Source organism: Tachysurus vachellii, chromosome 8 (assembly GCF_030014155.1).
Source record: "Tachysurus vachellii isolate PV-2020 chromosome 8, HZAU_Pvac_v1, whole genome shotgun sequence".
Taxonomy (NCBI): domain Eukaryota; kingdom Metazoa; phylum Chordata; class Actinopteri; order Siluriformes; family Bagridae; genus Tachysurus; species Tachysurus vachellii.
In genome coordinates this window covers 17,330,028-17,347,747 of record NC_083467.1, presented here as the reverse complement: position 1 = coordinate 17,347,747, position 17,720 = coordinate 17,330,028, and the positions used below count along the sequence as shown (strand labels likewise).

Sequence of the window (17,720 nt, the reverse complement as noted above, 5' to 3'; positions counted from 1 at the left end):
GAGACAACCGTAGCATGTACAAATCTCCATGAAAACACATTACAGCTGAATCTCGAGGAGGAAAAATCTTTTCTGGGACGCACTAGATATTAGGATTTTTATGGTTAAGAGGCAAGAACTTCAGATACTCACCTGGGGGTTTTGATAAGAACATAAAACAGGTCATGGCAGCAGTTTTGGGTGTGATTCATGTTTGTTGTGTTTTAAACATTCCTAGTTAAGAATGTTCAACTGTAGCATAAGAATATTAAGAGCTATAAATAAGTGTGCAGTCATAAAGTGTTATAGTGGGAGATATTGCACATAGTCACAAGTATACATTATTAACATCATATGGAAGGTAATGTGCATTCGGTACTGGAACATTCAGTGTCTCAGTACAGTGTTAGTGTGCAAGAATGTGTGAGTCTGCTTGGGTACCGAATGGAGGAAGAGTAAACCAAAACTGCAGATGAGTCTGAGATGAACGATCAAGAACGAAAGCTAATTACAGCGTCAAGACCATGCATGCTCTAATGTTGTCTCTGTGCACAAGGGGACTAAACCAGGCCTAGGCATGACCGCCTAATAAACTATAAATAACTGATGGCACCAGCACAAGTATCATAAATGCTAGGACTCCCTGAGACTCCAGCATCCTACGGGGCCACCATCAACAAACCTGATGATTACATGAGAAAGCTGGGACAACAGAACCAACATCAAGTTTAGCACTATGTCTAATAACTCCCAGATTCGCATCCTTAAATGGAATTAAAGCCTAGAATTAGATTGAAGCTGCTTCCATATAGAACATACTAGAAAGGTCATTAAATTGGTCATTAAAAGGTGTGAACTAATGTTTTTCTGCCACATGTATTGACACTATATTTCTGCCTGTTGGACATAAAGGCTGCTTGTAGCCACTGTGTCAAAAATGACAATAAAGCAGTTACAGAAGATAAATGGATATATTAATTCCATTCAATTATCTTCAGTAAGCACTTTATCTTGGTCAGTTTTATGGTGGAACCAGAGGATCCTGAGACTTAAATCTGGAGGCGACAACATCCTGGTTTTGACTTACTATAAAGTAGAAACTTGAGTGCTCAGTCCACTTATATGGTTCACTGTGTGTGTGTGTATAAACCATTGGGCTGTGGAAACCTACACGGTTGAGAATAACATCTAAAACTCCAAACACAGAGTAACTGGGGTTGACCTGGGAACCTGGATCTGTATTATTGGATAAATGAATGTTATATACTTATATATAATCACTGCTAGAGACTGTTGGCATTAGTGTGTTAGTGGCTGTCTGGCTCTTGGTTTTCTGTTGTACTAAATAAAACATTATAATTAATTTTACTGTCTTCTACGCCAATAGATTAATATTATGAGGCAAACTTGGTAAAACAACAGATCCACACATCCCACTTCAGTGAGCTGCTCAGAACAATTTTACTGCATGGATGGTATTTTCAGCCCCAAACATTTACCTCTTCTTCTATTAAATATATAAATCAGAATGACTTTTATTGCCAAGAACTCTGGGTTTTACATGTAGAAGGAAATTGTCTTGGTGCGTCCATCATCATGGTTCACTGGCCATACACCTTTAAAACTAAAAATCTGTTTAGTCAAGTGTTAATGAGGGAAGAATAACTGAGCATTATAGCAATATAAGGTTGAAGTCCAACATCTTGAAATACTGCAGTATTTTGCACAGAAGTAGGATTCCAGGTAAATATGGGAAATTTCTCTAAACTATTTTGCTTTATCTAAAATTTCTTTTCAAGTGCAGTGGAACATGAAATGTTAAAAATAAAAGCCCTGATAAAAATAACATTTTAGAAGTTTGGGTGCTGAATATTTTAGTTTACTCTCAAATCTAATGAGTTATTGATGTAATTAGCTAATTAAAACTCCTTTCTAAGTTGTAATGTGTCTCACAGCAAAGAAAACACTTAGGACAGGAGATACTTGAGGACTAGGATTGGGAACCTTTGCTCTAGAGCATTACATAGCTTCTGGATTGGCAGTTTGCTGGGTGAAACACAGAACCTGGGAAACAAGTTTCTTTAATTAATCCATAACCACACACATCGCTGTGCCTTGTGCAGGATGTGTTCACACATTAATCTGTAACAACTGAGGACAAAGAGCCAAGTTGGATTGGAAAGTATTGTTAAAAACACACCCATATGATGGCCTTTTCCCAATTGTTGCTACAAAGTTTGAAGAGCAGAATGATCTAGAATGCCTTTGTGTTTTGTGGCATTTAGATTTCTCTTCGCTCTGTTTAAGGGACATAATCCAAAACTGTTCTAGCATGGCCGTTCCCTTGTGCAGACTGTATGCCAAGCTTTCATCTCACTTCATCCTTACTAATGCTTGGGTGTCTGAAGAGAGACAAGACCCACACAGCCACATTCTAAAATGTAGTTGAAATCCATTCTCATGTAGCAGAGGACCAACTCCATATTAATGTCCATGGCTTGGGAATGAGAAGTTCAACCAGCACATTATATGGGTGTCTTGGTTTGGTCATATAGTGTAGAGTTAATGTGTAGAATGATGGGTTAACACACACTATTAAAAATGTGTTGTTAAATCAGCATTAAGGCTTTGAACTTAACCACAATAATGCTGCTTGAAAATAGCTTGAAGCACTGGAAAGCAGAATTTATAGTCTCTCTGTTTGACAACATTTATTTCATTGTATACAGTATATCCATGCTATTATTAAGAGACTGTGGGTTTCTGATTATTCTGGATCTGCTTTAACATATGCTTATCCCATACACTGGCCTGCCTTTCTGAGAGTATTATTATGCTTGCTGTTTGGATAGCAAGGTTGGCAATCTGCTCTCATGTACACAGATTCTAGCAGGTATTGTTCTCCTTCAGGTGTGTTCATCTGCCAATAATGTTGCAAACTTTAAAACTGTATGATGACAGACTTTATGTGTATCCAGAAACACATGATATCAGCATGAATATCCCTCCTGGTGAATAAAAGCAGCAAGCTTCTTTTTTTCCACTTTTTCCACTCGTCAGCATTATGGATATTATGTTGGGCAAAGAGCAAGTGAACATTCTCTCTCCACTTCCTGTTTTTATCTAGGTCATAGTTTCCTGTTTTCTCTGGATAAAAAAAGCCCTTGCTCAAGCTTCTAAAGAGGCCAAATAGCAAAAAGCTTGACTGAGTCTCATTTACAGCGTGCAAATTTGAAATCTTTCCATATTGTCTGTTTATCAAAACCGTGAATGCTTAATTCAAAAATTATTGAGAATATGTGATCAAATCAATTGCTCATGATCCCTCATGAGTCAAATGTCAGTAAACACATCATTAAATCTAAACCTCCTGCATTCTCTCACTTCACCCATGTTTATCACTCTCAGTGTGACTCACTCACTGTGGAAGGATGTGACACCCCAAAATAAACCTCTAAATTATGTATTAATCTGCAGGAGGGACCTACAGTCACCTCGGTGTGTATTTGCAATACTACTGTTTCTGCTATACATTTAAGATATTTGAGTTTGCCATCAAAATATGAATATGAGTTGACAGAATTGTTGCGTTAATTTCCTGATATTTACAGCTACATATGTTAGAACTGAGACCATCTCTGCTGTGGCCATGCGAGTGTCTGTACACTTACTATTACACGTGTGATTAGATTTACAGAACATATTGTTGAGGAAGTTTTTGAGAAAATAAAATATCACACTTCTCGTGTAGCATCAGAGAGCTTTGGGCCCTGATACATTAATATTTTATAGGCATGATTCAAACAAGATAACATGTAAGAGAAAAACATCATCTATTACTGGCTTAGATACACAACGCCTGCTCATCTCCTCACCTGGCTAATCTTATCCTTACCAAGGTCTACTAGAAGGTGTTTATGAGCCTGAGTCTCTCAACTCGTCTTCAGTTCCCTCTGTCCATCTCATATTCTACAAAAACAATCTTGAGTAATAACAATTTCTTGTCACAAACAACTACCAGTCACGTGCATAGAAGGTCAAATCCTTACAAACAGCTCCTCAGTAAAAATTTCCACCACGATATTCAGCTTTATTTATCAACCCTGTAACCCAGTGTAAATTTTTGTTAGTCAAATCAAATGCAAGTTTCCCGGTTTTGAATTATCTTTGTATTTGTATAAATCCAGTGCATAGACAGTGTGGAGCATAAAATGAACGATTAGGGTAAACACTAAAAAAAACAAGTGGAATTATTTTGCCTCAAAATGAATGTTCTGGGTAAAGTTAATAACAAATAACAGTAAAAAGTGAACAGCAAATCTCCTGTCAGCTGGGGCACTTACATACAGACTCGTCTGTTCTGTTTTTATATTCTGCCATTTCTTTTTTCAAGAATAAATTATTTGTCTTTCATTATCAGTATGTATTGGCTTAATTTTTCACATGAATGGTAATAATATAAACCACCTGGTTTCACAAGGTTTTTCATTGGTGCTGTGGATGTGTTTTTTGATAGAAACTAAAAAGTCTAAATGTAATAAAAAATAAGCAATATAAACTGTATATTCAATATATAAAATATAAAGACATTTATTTTCAGAATTTACAGGAATTTCATTACTCCCAAGTGTCTTGTTTAAAAGCTTAGACAAGTGATTTATGAATAAATCTGTTTGTATGCAGATTGATAAGTGAAGCCTGTTGATATCACACCATCGTTGACCTTCAGAAACAGACAGCGGGATGAAGAAAATTTCTGTTCCTCTTTTAAAACAAAGTGGAAATAGAAGGAGGAGACCATCAGTATATAGAAGAATCATAAATAACAGGTTCTTTATGTATATGTTGGTGTACATGGAATATTTTTCTCAGACATGACAAGCACATGATTAATGGCAGCACAGACTGAGGCTTTCTGTCATGTCTTTCTGCTTCACTACACATGGGCACACACAGACTTTAAATCTGAAGCTGTCACACTTTAACCAATCAAGTTAACCGACTTTTTTTGAACCATGTGTTTACATATTTCTCTATAAAGGGAATTGCTCTTGTCTTGGTTTTGTCTCACTGAACTACTTGCACTAACCCCTGCGTTGCTGACATGCTTGCTAATGAAACCACAGGGATTTCATAAACAAACGTGTCAAGCATTGAAGCAACAGGTTTAAATGCCAATCAATCTCTTACAATTCGGCTTCTCTCAGGGGCTCCGTGGCACAAGGCCACTTCTTCAGAGACATTGGAGATTATCAATGGAACAGTGTTTCAACACTAACAGTACAGTAACAATACTGTTGGGACCTATTGGTATTTCACGTATCATTGGTGTTTCATATGTTGTATCCAGCTGTCTGTAGAACCAGGTATAATCAAGCACTTTAAGTTTTTGTTCAACATTTTAAATATATTATTTGCAAATGATTGTATAATTTGATTCCATTTAGTTATGCAGAGTTTTGAGCTTGAAGCTCATGAATCCATGCAGCATTATCCAGTTGTATATAATGATACAGAGTTTTACATTTATGGATTTGACAGATGTCCTTATACAGGGTGACAGATTTATCTCTCTCCTTATTTTAGTAATGAATAAGGTTCAACTGAGGGGGTAAGGGCTTTTCTCAAGTGCCCAGCAGTGGCAGCCTGGTGGTGTTTTAAACCTTACTGGGTCACAAAGCTTACTGTAAAGATTTCTTATGGAAGCTCTCTGTCATGTTTGATAGATACATTACATTAATGTGCCCTTATCCAGAGTGACTCATATTTATCTTACTTATAAAGTTAAGGTCCTTGCTCAGGGGCCCAGAAGTGGTAGCTTGGTGGTCCTTAGATTCAAACTTCTAACCTTCAAGTAGTCCAACACCTTAACCACTAAATCATCTCGTATTTTATATGATTTAACTTAACCCAACATAACCTGAAAGTATATACTAGGTTCTTTAATTTCATTCTTTTTATGAATATGTAATCTAGTGTAGAGTCTTCTAACTGCTTAATGTCTGGTACAGGCCTATGGCATGTGAATCACTGTACTGCTATCTAACAGCTACAGAACAAACTACACCTTATAATCTATGGCATCTAAACATATTTTGCTTCATCGTTGCTTCATGGCAGTGAACGCATGCGGTTGCTAATAATTCTTAAGTTTTATGGATGGCAGTGCAGTCGCTGTGCAGTTTATAAGCAACTCTCTTTAAGCTTTACATTATATAGCATTGTGAACATTGTGAAGGGAATGATAACTGGATTATTAACTGGGAACAGATCAACACGGCTTTTCATGCAATGTGTGTGCGTACGCGAGGGAAATAAGGTGTGAAAAAAGTTTGCCTTTTTTATCATCACATTTTAATATACAGTATGGACACACGGTCATGTATTTGACCTTCATGATCATTGTTTTATCTTTCTGTTAAATGACATTAAAAACAAACTGTTGGGGTAAATGAATTAATCTGATCAAATGCTTAGCAGAGATTAAGATTGATTAGATGTTGTCGAGGAACATCTCTTTAAACAAATATAAATATTTTCAAATAAAAAGTCTTTGTTACGACAAAGACTTTATTGAAAATCCTAAAAAATTTGAGATGTTTGCAGATCACCTGAATCAATAGGATTGCGACTCAGACTTTTATACAAGGTTATTTATTTATTTATTTATTTATTTTATTATTTTTTTTTAAAGATTATTCCTAAATGCTGATTAATTAACACACAAACTTCATCACATGTTTGAAATGCTGATATTTTATTCTTAATCATTTACACTTTCAGCATTTATAACAGCTTATGACAGTGGCAAGATCATTCCTAGGCCTTTGACAGATTAAAAACATTCCTGATTGGACCTGACGGATTAGACACTAATCATACTCAGACCAAATTCTTTTCATCTCATTCATTCGTCTTCTACCGCTTATCCGAACTACCTCGGGTAGTTTATTTCAGGTGTTTACAATATCTCTAGGAAGCACAAGTCAGTTCTTGAGCTTCTGAAAACAAACATTAAAACTTTTTATCTCATTAATGAATGAATTATCTTCTTGTGTAATGATATTAGTGGCTTTGCATTAGAGAGAGAGAGAGAGAGAGAGAGAGAGTGGTGTGTGTGTGTGTGTGTGTGTGTGTGTGTGTGTGTGTGTGTGTGTGTGTGTGTGTGTGTGTGTGTGTGTGTGTGCAACATTTTAGACTTCCAGGTGACAAGGTTTGATTGCCTTCTGGTGGGCAGGACAGACAGCTGAGAATGTGGATGATTTCCCAGCATGCAACAGCAGTTGACCCTTCCAAGCAACCTACACACTGTGCCGTGTACAGCATGCAGAATCTTATTTAGCATCATCTGATCCTACATCTTACATTTATTTTGTCCACCTGTTGTATTCCAGCTATACATGAACCTGAGCATGAACCTGAGCACATGCAATCTCAACAAATCCCTATCCATCCTGCTTTATAGTCAAGTCTGCTCATGCATGCTCAGGTACTCACAGCCTACACACACACATACAGTACACACACACACACACACACACACACACACACACACACACAGATTGCAGCACTGCACTCACCCCAGTTGAGCATCTTAAAAGATCTGATTGGTTAAAACATAAATTGGTTAAAAAAATGATCTTTTCTATATATTTTGTACAGTAATTCTGTTCAATAGATAAACAATAACCATTATTAATGGTTGTACCACAGAATTCCTGAACTTTTCTTGACAGTATTGATTAATTGTCTCTAACTCTCTAACAGTTGTTATATTAATGCGCTTGTTCTAGTGCCTTATCATTTCTATAGTAACAGAAATGAACTTGTGCTGTAGATGTAGATGTATTTGATGCTGTAAATGTAAATGACTAAAAAGCATGTGTTGTTAATTAATACATTCAAATGTAATTGTTGCTAAACTGCTGTAAGAAGGAATTACCTTTTTATTTACGCTGTGAGAAAATAAACCACTTTGTGTTGGGTTGAATTACACCGTCCCACTGCGTGAGTACAGAAAGAACATTTGTGGTGTCTCATTGTTTATCTTTTACAAAGCATTTATCCTTGTCATGTCATAAAAGTATGACTGCTTCTTGTTCCATTTGAAGCTGTTTTCTTATGCTGCTGTTTCTGTCCTCCCTCTCTGTTGCCATGGTAACAGTCATCCCTGACTTGGACGTGTGTCCCAGGTCACTTCCTGTTGAGAATCTCCCAGGGAGGCTTTTGTTTTAGACAAACCTAAACACACACTCATATGCACATACACACAAGAGGGATAAATAAACCAGTTACAGGATGTTGTGTTTTTTTCTTGGAGACATTGGCAGCACTGCAGGGTGAAGTGTAAGGATGGAATTTCCCTGGTTTGTGCTGATGGGTTTTATTCTATGCACGTCTGCATTAGAGCTCTCCAAAAGACACAGCAGGTGAAAATCTACCGTTATTTAAATAAGCAGGCTGCCATCAGTATCTGTAAGTCTAGGAGAGCATTATTAGCCCTGCTCTTTGGGTGAGTAGATTAAGCCTCTTATTAGCTCATGTATTTAGAATAAAGCTCTCCTCTTAACAAGATCCACTGTCCAAAGGTATCGCGTGAGCAGCTGTGCTTGATAAACAGTGGTGACTTCAGGTGTTCACTGCTGAAGTATATCATGGGTTTGACTTTACTCTTCTTTATAGCTGTAAACTTTGATTTATAATCCAAATATATGGTGTTTGGTGTTTATATTAATCCACTTTTCTGATAAGGCCTCCCACTAGATTTTGGAGCACAGTTGTGAGAATTTGCTTGTTCAGTCACATTTGTGAGGACCGGCACTCATGTCAGGCCAGAAAGCTTCAGGTGTTCAGTGGGGTTAAGGACACTCGAGTTATTATGAGAATATGTTAACCCTTCCCTCCCATTTAACACACACACACACACACACACACACACACACACACACACACACACACACACACACACACACACACACACACACACACACACACACACTTGTCACTGCACTTTCTGGCCACTAGGGGTCTGTCAGCTCACGTTCTATCTCTCTGTTATTTGTTACTAGAGGTTTCACAGACCCAAGCACTAGACTGCATTACTTATGTTAGATGGAATTGGTTCTTCTCCTATTATTATGCAGAGTAAAGTAAATAGTAAAGCCTTCCCTTGGTCCTTATGAATGTATTGTATATGTGTGTTGAATGAGGGAACTGTCCTTTACTGTGTACACAGCATGAGAGGTGATTGTTCTCTCTGAGCTTTGCACCTTCTCACCTGCCTCTTAAATGACCTGATCACTGTTCAATCTCTCTCTCTCTCTCTCTCTCTCTCTCTCTCTCTCTCTCTCTCTCTCTCTCTCTCTCTCTCTCTCTCTCTCTCTCTCTCTCTCTCTCTCTCTCTCTCTCTCTCTCTCTCTCTCTCTCTCTCTCTCTCTCTCTCTCTCATCATGTGTATTAACTTTCATTTTTCTCCACTGGATAAAACATCAATCTGGAGGACTGGGTATGGTATGCAAATAGTTTTATCTTCAGGGTAGGATTTGGAAATTCATTTAACTTAAAAGTAAAATTGCACTATATCATCATTACAGTTCTCTGTTTTATCCAATGCTGTAAATTTCATTTCCATTAAACTCTAGTACCTTACTCTTTACATAAGCTTGTTGTGTATATAATTGACCTGTAGTTTGATCCCATAAACCCCCATAAATGTAACCCTTTGGTACTACATTGTCATACTTTAACCCAGTAATCCAATAATCTACAATACACTTAGTCAGTGAACAGATGTGCTCTAGATTGTTATTATCTTAGTGCATGCCAGGTGAACCTTTTAACTATTTCACTCTCTCACTCATTCATTTTCTACCACTTATCTGGCGTCTCAGGCGTCATCGGGCATCAAGGCAGGATACACCCTGGACGGAGTGCCAACCAGTGTGGAGTGCCACACTTTCATTCACTCACGCAATCACACACTACGGATTTTCCAGAGATGCCAATCAACCTACCATGCATGTCTTTGGACCGGGGGAGGAAACCGGAGTACCCGGAGGAAACCCCCGAGGCACGGGGAGAACATGCAAACTCCACACACACAAGGCGGAGGCGGGAATCGAACCCCCAACCCTGGAGGTGTGAGGCGAACGTGCTAACCACTAAGCCACCGTGTCCCCCTTAACTATTTCACTTAACAAATATAACATCATAGCTGCAGATTACTTGTATTAGTGATCAGGTCAGGATTATCATCTGTACTAGTGACCAGATTCAACACAGACCTCAATAATTGTGTGTGTGTGTGTGTGTGTGTGTGAGAGAGAGAGAGAGATAGAGAGAGAGAGAGAGAGAGAGAGAGAGAGAGAGAGAGAGAGAGAGAGAGAGAGTTGATCAGCCACACAGTGTTCTTGTTGGTTGGTTAGGTATCAGCTCCATGCTGACAGATGGCACAGGAGTCTGGTTGTAAGACAGAGCTGGCACTGGTTACAGGAAATCTCTTTCCCTGCACGTACAACTAAAAAGCCATCCTGCACCCAGGCAGAATTCATATACAGCCATTCAGTATCCTCAGGCTCCTAGAAGTAAACATTTTACTGAATTTGTGCCAGTGCAGACCCACTACACAGCTCATCTTAAAGAGCTTTACTGAAGAGAAGAGCAGACCTGCATACTGACATGCATTGAGCATTATATTCATTTTGTGTTAAACCTAATCTAATGTGTCTGATGTAAAGATAAAGAGGAGCAGTTCTGATCTAATAATCAGCTTGGATTCATTCTTAATATGTATATTTGACCCTTAATACCTGATCTACTGATTAAGGAATAAAACTATGTCCCAAGTTTTATTGCTCTTATATGCAGTAATTTGTATATTTCTACATTTTTTATTCAATCAGTGTCATAATTAATGTTGTGGGATGTCTACAAAAACATTGTTTATGGTATAGCAGCTAGAAATCCTTTTCTTATAAGGCAAAAGAAAGCTTGTCATGTCACCTAGAAATGGCAAATTTAAAATGCCCTCCGTCCTGAAGATGCAAACACAATCCAGATAAAAAAACAGCTACAGATATAAAGGATAGGATAAAAATGGCTTTAATTCTTACTATAACAAAGTGCTGACACTGAAGACTAGACACAGAAAAGAGGGGAAATAATAGCTAGAGAAATAAAAGGTCTAGTATTTACTGAGATCTACAGTCACTCATGGCTGAGACGGTCACAAACATGAACTTACTCTCAAATTATCATCCCACACATTGTTTTTCTTTTATTAACAAGTCTTTGGCAAGGACAAGACGGTGAAAGACAGAGGAGAAAGTCAAACCAGAAGAGTAAGAATGAAGAGAGATTTACAGGAGAATGAAATATTCCAGGATCTCCTGTGAAGAAACATCTGACCTCTAAGGGCAATTGTCATGGCCAGAGAGGAGAGAGGAGCTGTGGCAGGTTAATGTTTGTGCATTCAGAAGAGCAGGAAGTTCTGATTGTTTAGAGATGTTTTAAAAAGCACTTTCTCTTTACAGAAAAGCAGAACTATAGCTACAGCAATAAGAAAGACTGGATGCACTTACACAAAGACTCACAGAATACCAAGAAAACAATCAACCTTCAAGCCATCAAGAGTTTAAAAGCTAATAAATTGTATATTACAGGATATAAATGCTTATCACTGTGATGATGGCCTCAAGCTTATGCTTTATTTGAAACTTATTTCAAACAATTTCCATTGTATTTATTGAACTATATATGAGGGAAGCATTATTCTATCTTTACATCTGTATAGTATTATCATTGTAGTAGTGATTACCTGCTTTGCTGCATATTTTCTGGGTTTATATCTGAGTCATTCCACATTATAAGAGAGTTTTTTATCTACTATCTTTGTACCTGGTCACTGTGGAGAGAAATCGGTGCTGTTGTGCTTGTAAACTCTGGGTGTGTAGCTCAGTGCCTGAAAATGAGATATTTAGGAACTCATGGTTTTACACTTTTTCCCAAAGCAAACTAATCAGGCATTGTGTGAATTCTCATTCACAGAACCCCAGAGGAGTGAAACACATTCACAAACACACAATCTCACAAATTGAAGTGCTTTCCCGATTTATCCATGAGGCAGACAGGATGCAGATTCAGGCTTATTACATTTATCTTCATTTATGCCGGTAATGCTACAGAGACGAGCCGTCTGTGTGCCTGACCATGAAATTTAAGAAGTTTGAATTGAAGTGATGAAGTGTTTTATTAACAGATAAGACTGCAGAGGCAATGAAATGCTTTTTTTTTTACTGGATTCATTTCTGTTCAATGCTGTGTATTTCATAATGTAAAATGTTTTTTTCAGCAGTGTTTGTTTCAAACTGACAGCTTCGGAATTAAAATCAAATTGCATCGTTTGTTTTGAACTGCTGAGACTTTAAGGTAGCTAACATGAAGGCGCTGTAGACTGGTTTTATGGTTGGTGTTCCAGATTATTTCCTGTGAGCAGGAGGTCATAAACAGGTTCGTGGGTTTTAGTGTTACATCACTCATTCCCTTTATCTCTAAATAGTTTCGATAAATAATCTAAATTTATCTACATTTCTAAATGTTAACCTGCAGAAAGTTTCAACAAAGGCAAATCTAAATACATGATTGGCTCTTTGGTGTGAACCACAATTCATGAAAACATGAATACATGCTGACATTTCCTGTATACAGATTAAAATGGTACAAATAATACAACAAAAAATAAATACAAGGGTTTCAAAAAATAGTAGTAAACAAAAAAGGATGCGTTTAAAATACGTGTCTGAGTAGAATCCTTGCATGACCACAACTATTAGTACTGAACTTTTTTCCCCTGCTAGTTTCTGCTCATTTTGCCTTTATACTTCAAGCCACAATGCAGATCTTCAACTCTAAATAAAATGCTTTTTAAAAAAAAGCACATGCCGTCACCTATACATCCGTGGTCTTAGCATAGAACATTACTGACTTTGATACACAGCCCTCAGCAACAATCACAGACATTTTCAGTGCTTGTGAAACTGTTGTGTTCTTCAAAACTGTAAGGACTGGAATGATTGGCAGTGCTGATCCAGCTGCGATAAACTTCCTGCTCTGCAGCACCATAATTACTTCCCACACAACGTACTAAGTGGCCTTGGGGTTCTGTAGAGTTTCTCACTGATTTTAAACTATATTTATTTGAAATCCCGCTGTGTTTAGGATGTTTCCAGTACAAACTGTGTCCTAGTTTAAGTCTAAGTTATATTGAGGTTTATTGATATATTCTTATTTGGACAGTAACTAAAGATTAAACACATTCACTGTAAGCTGTTTGTCTGAAATCGTGACAATAGATGGCAAGATACGTAAACACAAAATGTGAAGAAACAACCAATCAGTAAAGTCTCTGTTGTGTTCCATCAGCTGAGATGGGTTTAGTGTTCAAAGTTTATTTAATTTACTATGAATTAATATAACTTAAACATTATGTGGTTGACACTGTATGGTCTGTAACACTGTAACCTATAAAAACTGATAAATTTACATGATGTAAAAACAAATGCAGCAGCCATCTTGAAAACATAATAAAAACCCAAAGTTTGAAGGCATATGTGTAGATTATATTTTTACTTATTTTATAAGCAATCGTTCAAATTGAACAAACTGATCCAAATCTTTAGAGGCGCTAGATCTGAATTTCAGATTTAATCTGCCGACATTTATATTGATAAACAACTTTGAACATGTCACTTTTGGTGGCAGACCATCCAGTTTTTAGTAGAACATAAGTATGGGATTAAACAGAAGTAAAATAACACTAAAATCAAGCTGTTGCCTTCTTCTTTTTCTTGATGCTTGTCCTGGATCAAACTAGCACTTAGAAAAATCGTGTGCTTTTCTTCATTTCCTCCCCAACAGAGTTTTTCTGACAATAATCTCAGTCTGTATGCTAGTGAAGAAATATCAGAGTGTGTTTATTGATAGAGACTACAAACTGCCAGTGAGCCTGAATAAAGGGGATTACAATGTAAATAAAACCTTTCCTGTCCTGTTAAGGCTGATGGGGATGTCACTGACTATTGTTTTTTGGATTTTATTCACAGTTTTCCTTGGCTGACCAGTCCAGTGATGATTTCTTTTCTTCAAGACTAAATGTTAAATTGCTGAAATGTTGCTATATCTTGTGGCTGAACAGAATGAGTGATGCAGGCTGGCTGTTTTTCAGTGAGATTTATTATTTCCTCTTGAATAATGGCAGTAATGCATCTTTACAGCATGTAATTAAAGAATAATACAATTCACATTACTGAAACATGGCAAGAATTGCAAATAAAATAATTATTAAAATAGAATTTCCTGTCCCCCAAGCCTAATAGCTCTCATTTTATACTGCATGTCCTCTTTATTAAAAATGGCAACCGTCACATGCACTTTAACCCACGTCATCTCCATAGAGCTTCTTATTGAAATATTTTAGCAGCTGTGCAAAAATAACTATATAAAATATATTGCTTTTACAATTGCCAAGCCATAGGTGCTGTAAATAAATTATCTCAGACAGCAAAACAATAAGCACGTAGAAGGAGAGAAGATAACTTTTAACATTATGGGGTAGATTTATATGTAGCATACAAACATACAAACAGGAGTCTATTTTCAACAACCTCAAACATCTCAAATAAAAAAAAAAAAATGCATAAAATAACACAACATTTAACACACGATTTTCCATTTAGTCAAATACAATGACAGACTTTTACATAAAATAAAGGGTTTGAAAAATACAAGAACTATTTACAAAGTTAAAAGCCATTTGTCAGATCCAGTCCTGAAGTAGACTGGAGCGATTCCTCGACCTGTAACATACCTGCCTCAGCTCACAATAGGCTTCAATCTGATTAGCTGAGAGAGGCACGTTAGCACATGTCCAATAAACTGATATTCTCACACAGGATCAAAGATACACTGCACTAGTGGTTAAAGTGTCTACTCATTATTGACCTCTTCTACTCTTTTTTTCAGTAATTAATCGCCACATTTTAGTCATTATGTTTCAGCACCAGTGATATAATGTCAACAGATAAACCTACTGTGTGCATTATAAGCACTTGACAGATTTGCAGTAATGGTGTGTAAAGTGCTGTGTGTGGGTTTATGTGCGTCAATTTGCAGTGGTTTGTTTCCAGTGTGGCTGAAGTATGATATGACAGCAGCCCATTAGCACATACGTTTGGCCTTACAGGACATAAAAAAGTACAGAAAATTTTATTCTTCTATTTTGTTAAGTAAAACATGAATACGATTTAGTTGTAAGGCCTGATACAGTGTAAGGAAAAGCTTAAAAACAAATTCTCTTTATTTAATGTTTTCTGTGTGTGTGTGTGTGTGTGTGTGTGTGTGTGAGAGAGAGAGAGAGAGAGAGAGAGAGGGAGAGAGGGAGACACAGAGAGACAGAGAGAGACAGAGAGAGAGACAGAGAGAACAACAGTGAGAGAGAGAGAGTAAATGTAAGGAGTAATGGATTTCTGTTTGTATTATGAATGGGCTTTATACGTTGGATTCAATAAAGGAACGCTTTGGTTTCATTGAAGCTACATGAATGGCAGGATTATCTCGGCTTAAGCTGGGATGTTTGGGCTTGTTGTCCGTGTAGGAATGTGCCATGGCCACCACTGGCTTGGGCTCTTTGTAAGAGGTGGCAGCCTGACAGAACTTGTCACTGAGTGTTGTACAGTGCAGACTGCCATTGTGCAGACTCCCTAAAGCAACAGAGGAGGATTTAAGCTGCTCAGGGTAAGTGCTGCCCAGTTTGGCAACGGCTAACTCACTGTTCATTCCTGCTGAGGACATGCTGTGGCTGTCTGAGTGACTCTGCCAGGCGCGGGACACTGGCTGCTGGCCCTGTGGTTGGTGATGCTGCTGAAAGCGGGCTGTTTTGTCCATAACACCCATGAAAGGTCGGGGTTTGTACTCTTGGTTGGCAGGCTTGCTTTTGTCCACAGTGGTTTTGGTGCGAACGTCTGGCCCATGCATTTTGCCGCTGTCTGACAGACTGCTGCTGGATGCCAGGCTGCTGGTGGAGCTTGACACTCTCATACTGCCTGGCTGAGATCCAGAGCCTGATCCTGCTCCCTGAACCGACTCCTTCCTCAACTCCTGCCCTTGAGCTCCATGTCCTGCTGACAGAGCCAGGCCCTCTAAGGAGCTCACTGAGTGGGCCAGGAGTCTCTCTGGAGCCCTGCTTGAGCTACAAGACACAAACGCCTCAGATAGCTGGACCCTTTCACTGTCATGGTGAACTGTGGCAGAAAGAGGAAACCTGTCCACTTCACTAGGGGGTGACAGAGGGCTGATGTCGATGCCTGGCCCTGCTTTCAGCATGTGGCGGCTAGGGACTGGGCTGGAAGAGCCATGGCTCTGTGACTGGGCCTTTGTGCCTGCTGGGCATGTGGAGTTAATGTGCTGGTTGGTTTTGATGATCTGGGCTTGTTTAGTGGGCTGAAGAATCAGGCTCTTGTGTGTTAGAGGTTCTCGCTGGTGCTGCCGCTGGCTCTGCCTATGAGGAGGAGGAGAGTTTGACTCTGGCAGTGTCCGGTTAAATGAGTACAAGCTTTGGGTCCAGGCTTCAGTTCTTGGGTCCATCTTAGAAGACTCCTCCTCTTCATGAAGCTCCCTACTTATGCTATCCTCTGTTACGTCTTCCTCTTCCTCCCCATCTTCATGCTCATGGTCAGAGTCTTGCGAGACTGTGGACTGGATCATCACTCCCTGTTTATTTTGTGCACGCTGCATTTGTTTACACTCATCCTCTACTCTGGCCAGGAGTCTGCGAATCTCACGATTATTAGGGCAGAGCTTGGTTGCTTCATGAAGGTCAGCTAATGCTGCAGTAAACTGCCTGTAAGTGGAAGAGACAGGGAAATACCGAGAGATTTAAAGTGCATAAAGAATACAAGTTAGAAGACACGAGTGCTATCGTGGTTAACTTCTTTACCTGCTGCTCCTCTTGGCTCGAGCTCGAGCATAGTACGCTTCATAAGACTTGGGCTTCAGCTCCAGTGCTTTTGTTGCAAATTCTTCAGCCAGGCCAAAGTCCTGCATGAAAGACAGCACATACACAGGGGCTTCAGACAATGCAGTGAAGTCCTTCCACATTTAGCATAGTAAAACACTTCTAAGTCTGAGCTGCCTTTTTAAAACTTGCTGTGTTGTCTCTCTCTGTATGCAGGAAGGAAGAGGCTGTGTTGTCATAGTGACTATATTAAAAAACAATTTAATTTCATGCATTTCAAAAAAATGTACTTGGTCAACTTGTATGCGATATTGAAATCAATTTATAAGAATAATAATTAAAAAAAAAGAGTATAGACAAGTGTGATAGGAATTTTGTTAAACACTTTTTTAATACTCCACATTCCCACAGAGATGAGTGCAATAAGAGCCGCAAAAGAGAGCTGGTTTGTATAAAGACTGGTAAAGTTTAACAGCAGAAGAAACATCTTTTCATACAGTATTTTGCATTTTTACAGCAAATTATGGAAGTGTTTTTACGTATTTTTTTAAACCGTTTCCGGAATTAGGGCTTTGTTTTAAAAGTTTAATTTCAATGCATTTACAGATGTATACTCAGCTTTTCATTGTATTTGAAACAGTAAGGTTGAATAAAAACGGTTTGAGTAAAACCATAACAATATTATGTGCTTTGTGCTTAAACAGCACCCGTAAAATCTATCAAGCTGAGTTTT

At 38.2% G+C, this 17,720-nt stretch overlaps 1 protein-coding gene across 4 annotated transcripts in view; it reads right to left on the bottom strand.

The window, feature by feature from the left end:
* Positions 1-14,190: 14,190 nt before the first annotated feature.
* Positions 14,191-17,720, bottom strand: part of tanc1b (tetratricopeptide repeat, ankyrin repeat and coiled-coil containing 1b) — a 112,374-nt gene continuing 108,844 nt past the window's right edge. For 3 of the 4 annotated variants that reach the window (XM_060876648.1, XM_060876649.1, XM_060876650.1), the window contains 2 exons: positions 16,970-17,070; positions 14,191-16,873 (listed from right to left, as the gene is read on the bottom strand). In XM_060876648.1, the coding sequence (XP_060732631.1) occupies positions 15,523-16,873; positions 16,970-17,070 (1,452 nt within the window). In that variant the 3' untranslated portion in view covers positions 14,191-15,522. Of the gene's footprint in view, positions 16,874-16,965; positions 17,071-17,720 lie in introns of those variants that run through there. The other variant, XM_060876651.1, reaches the window with a different exon arrangement.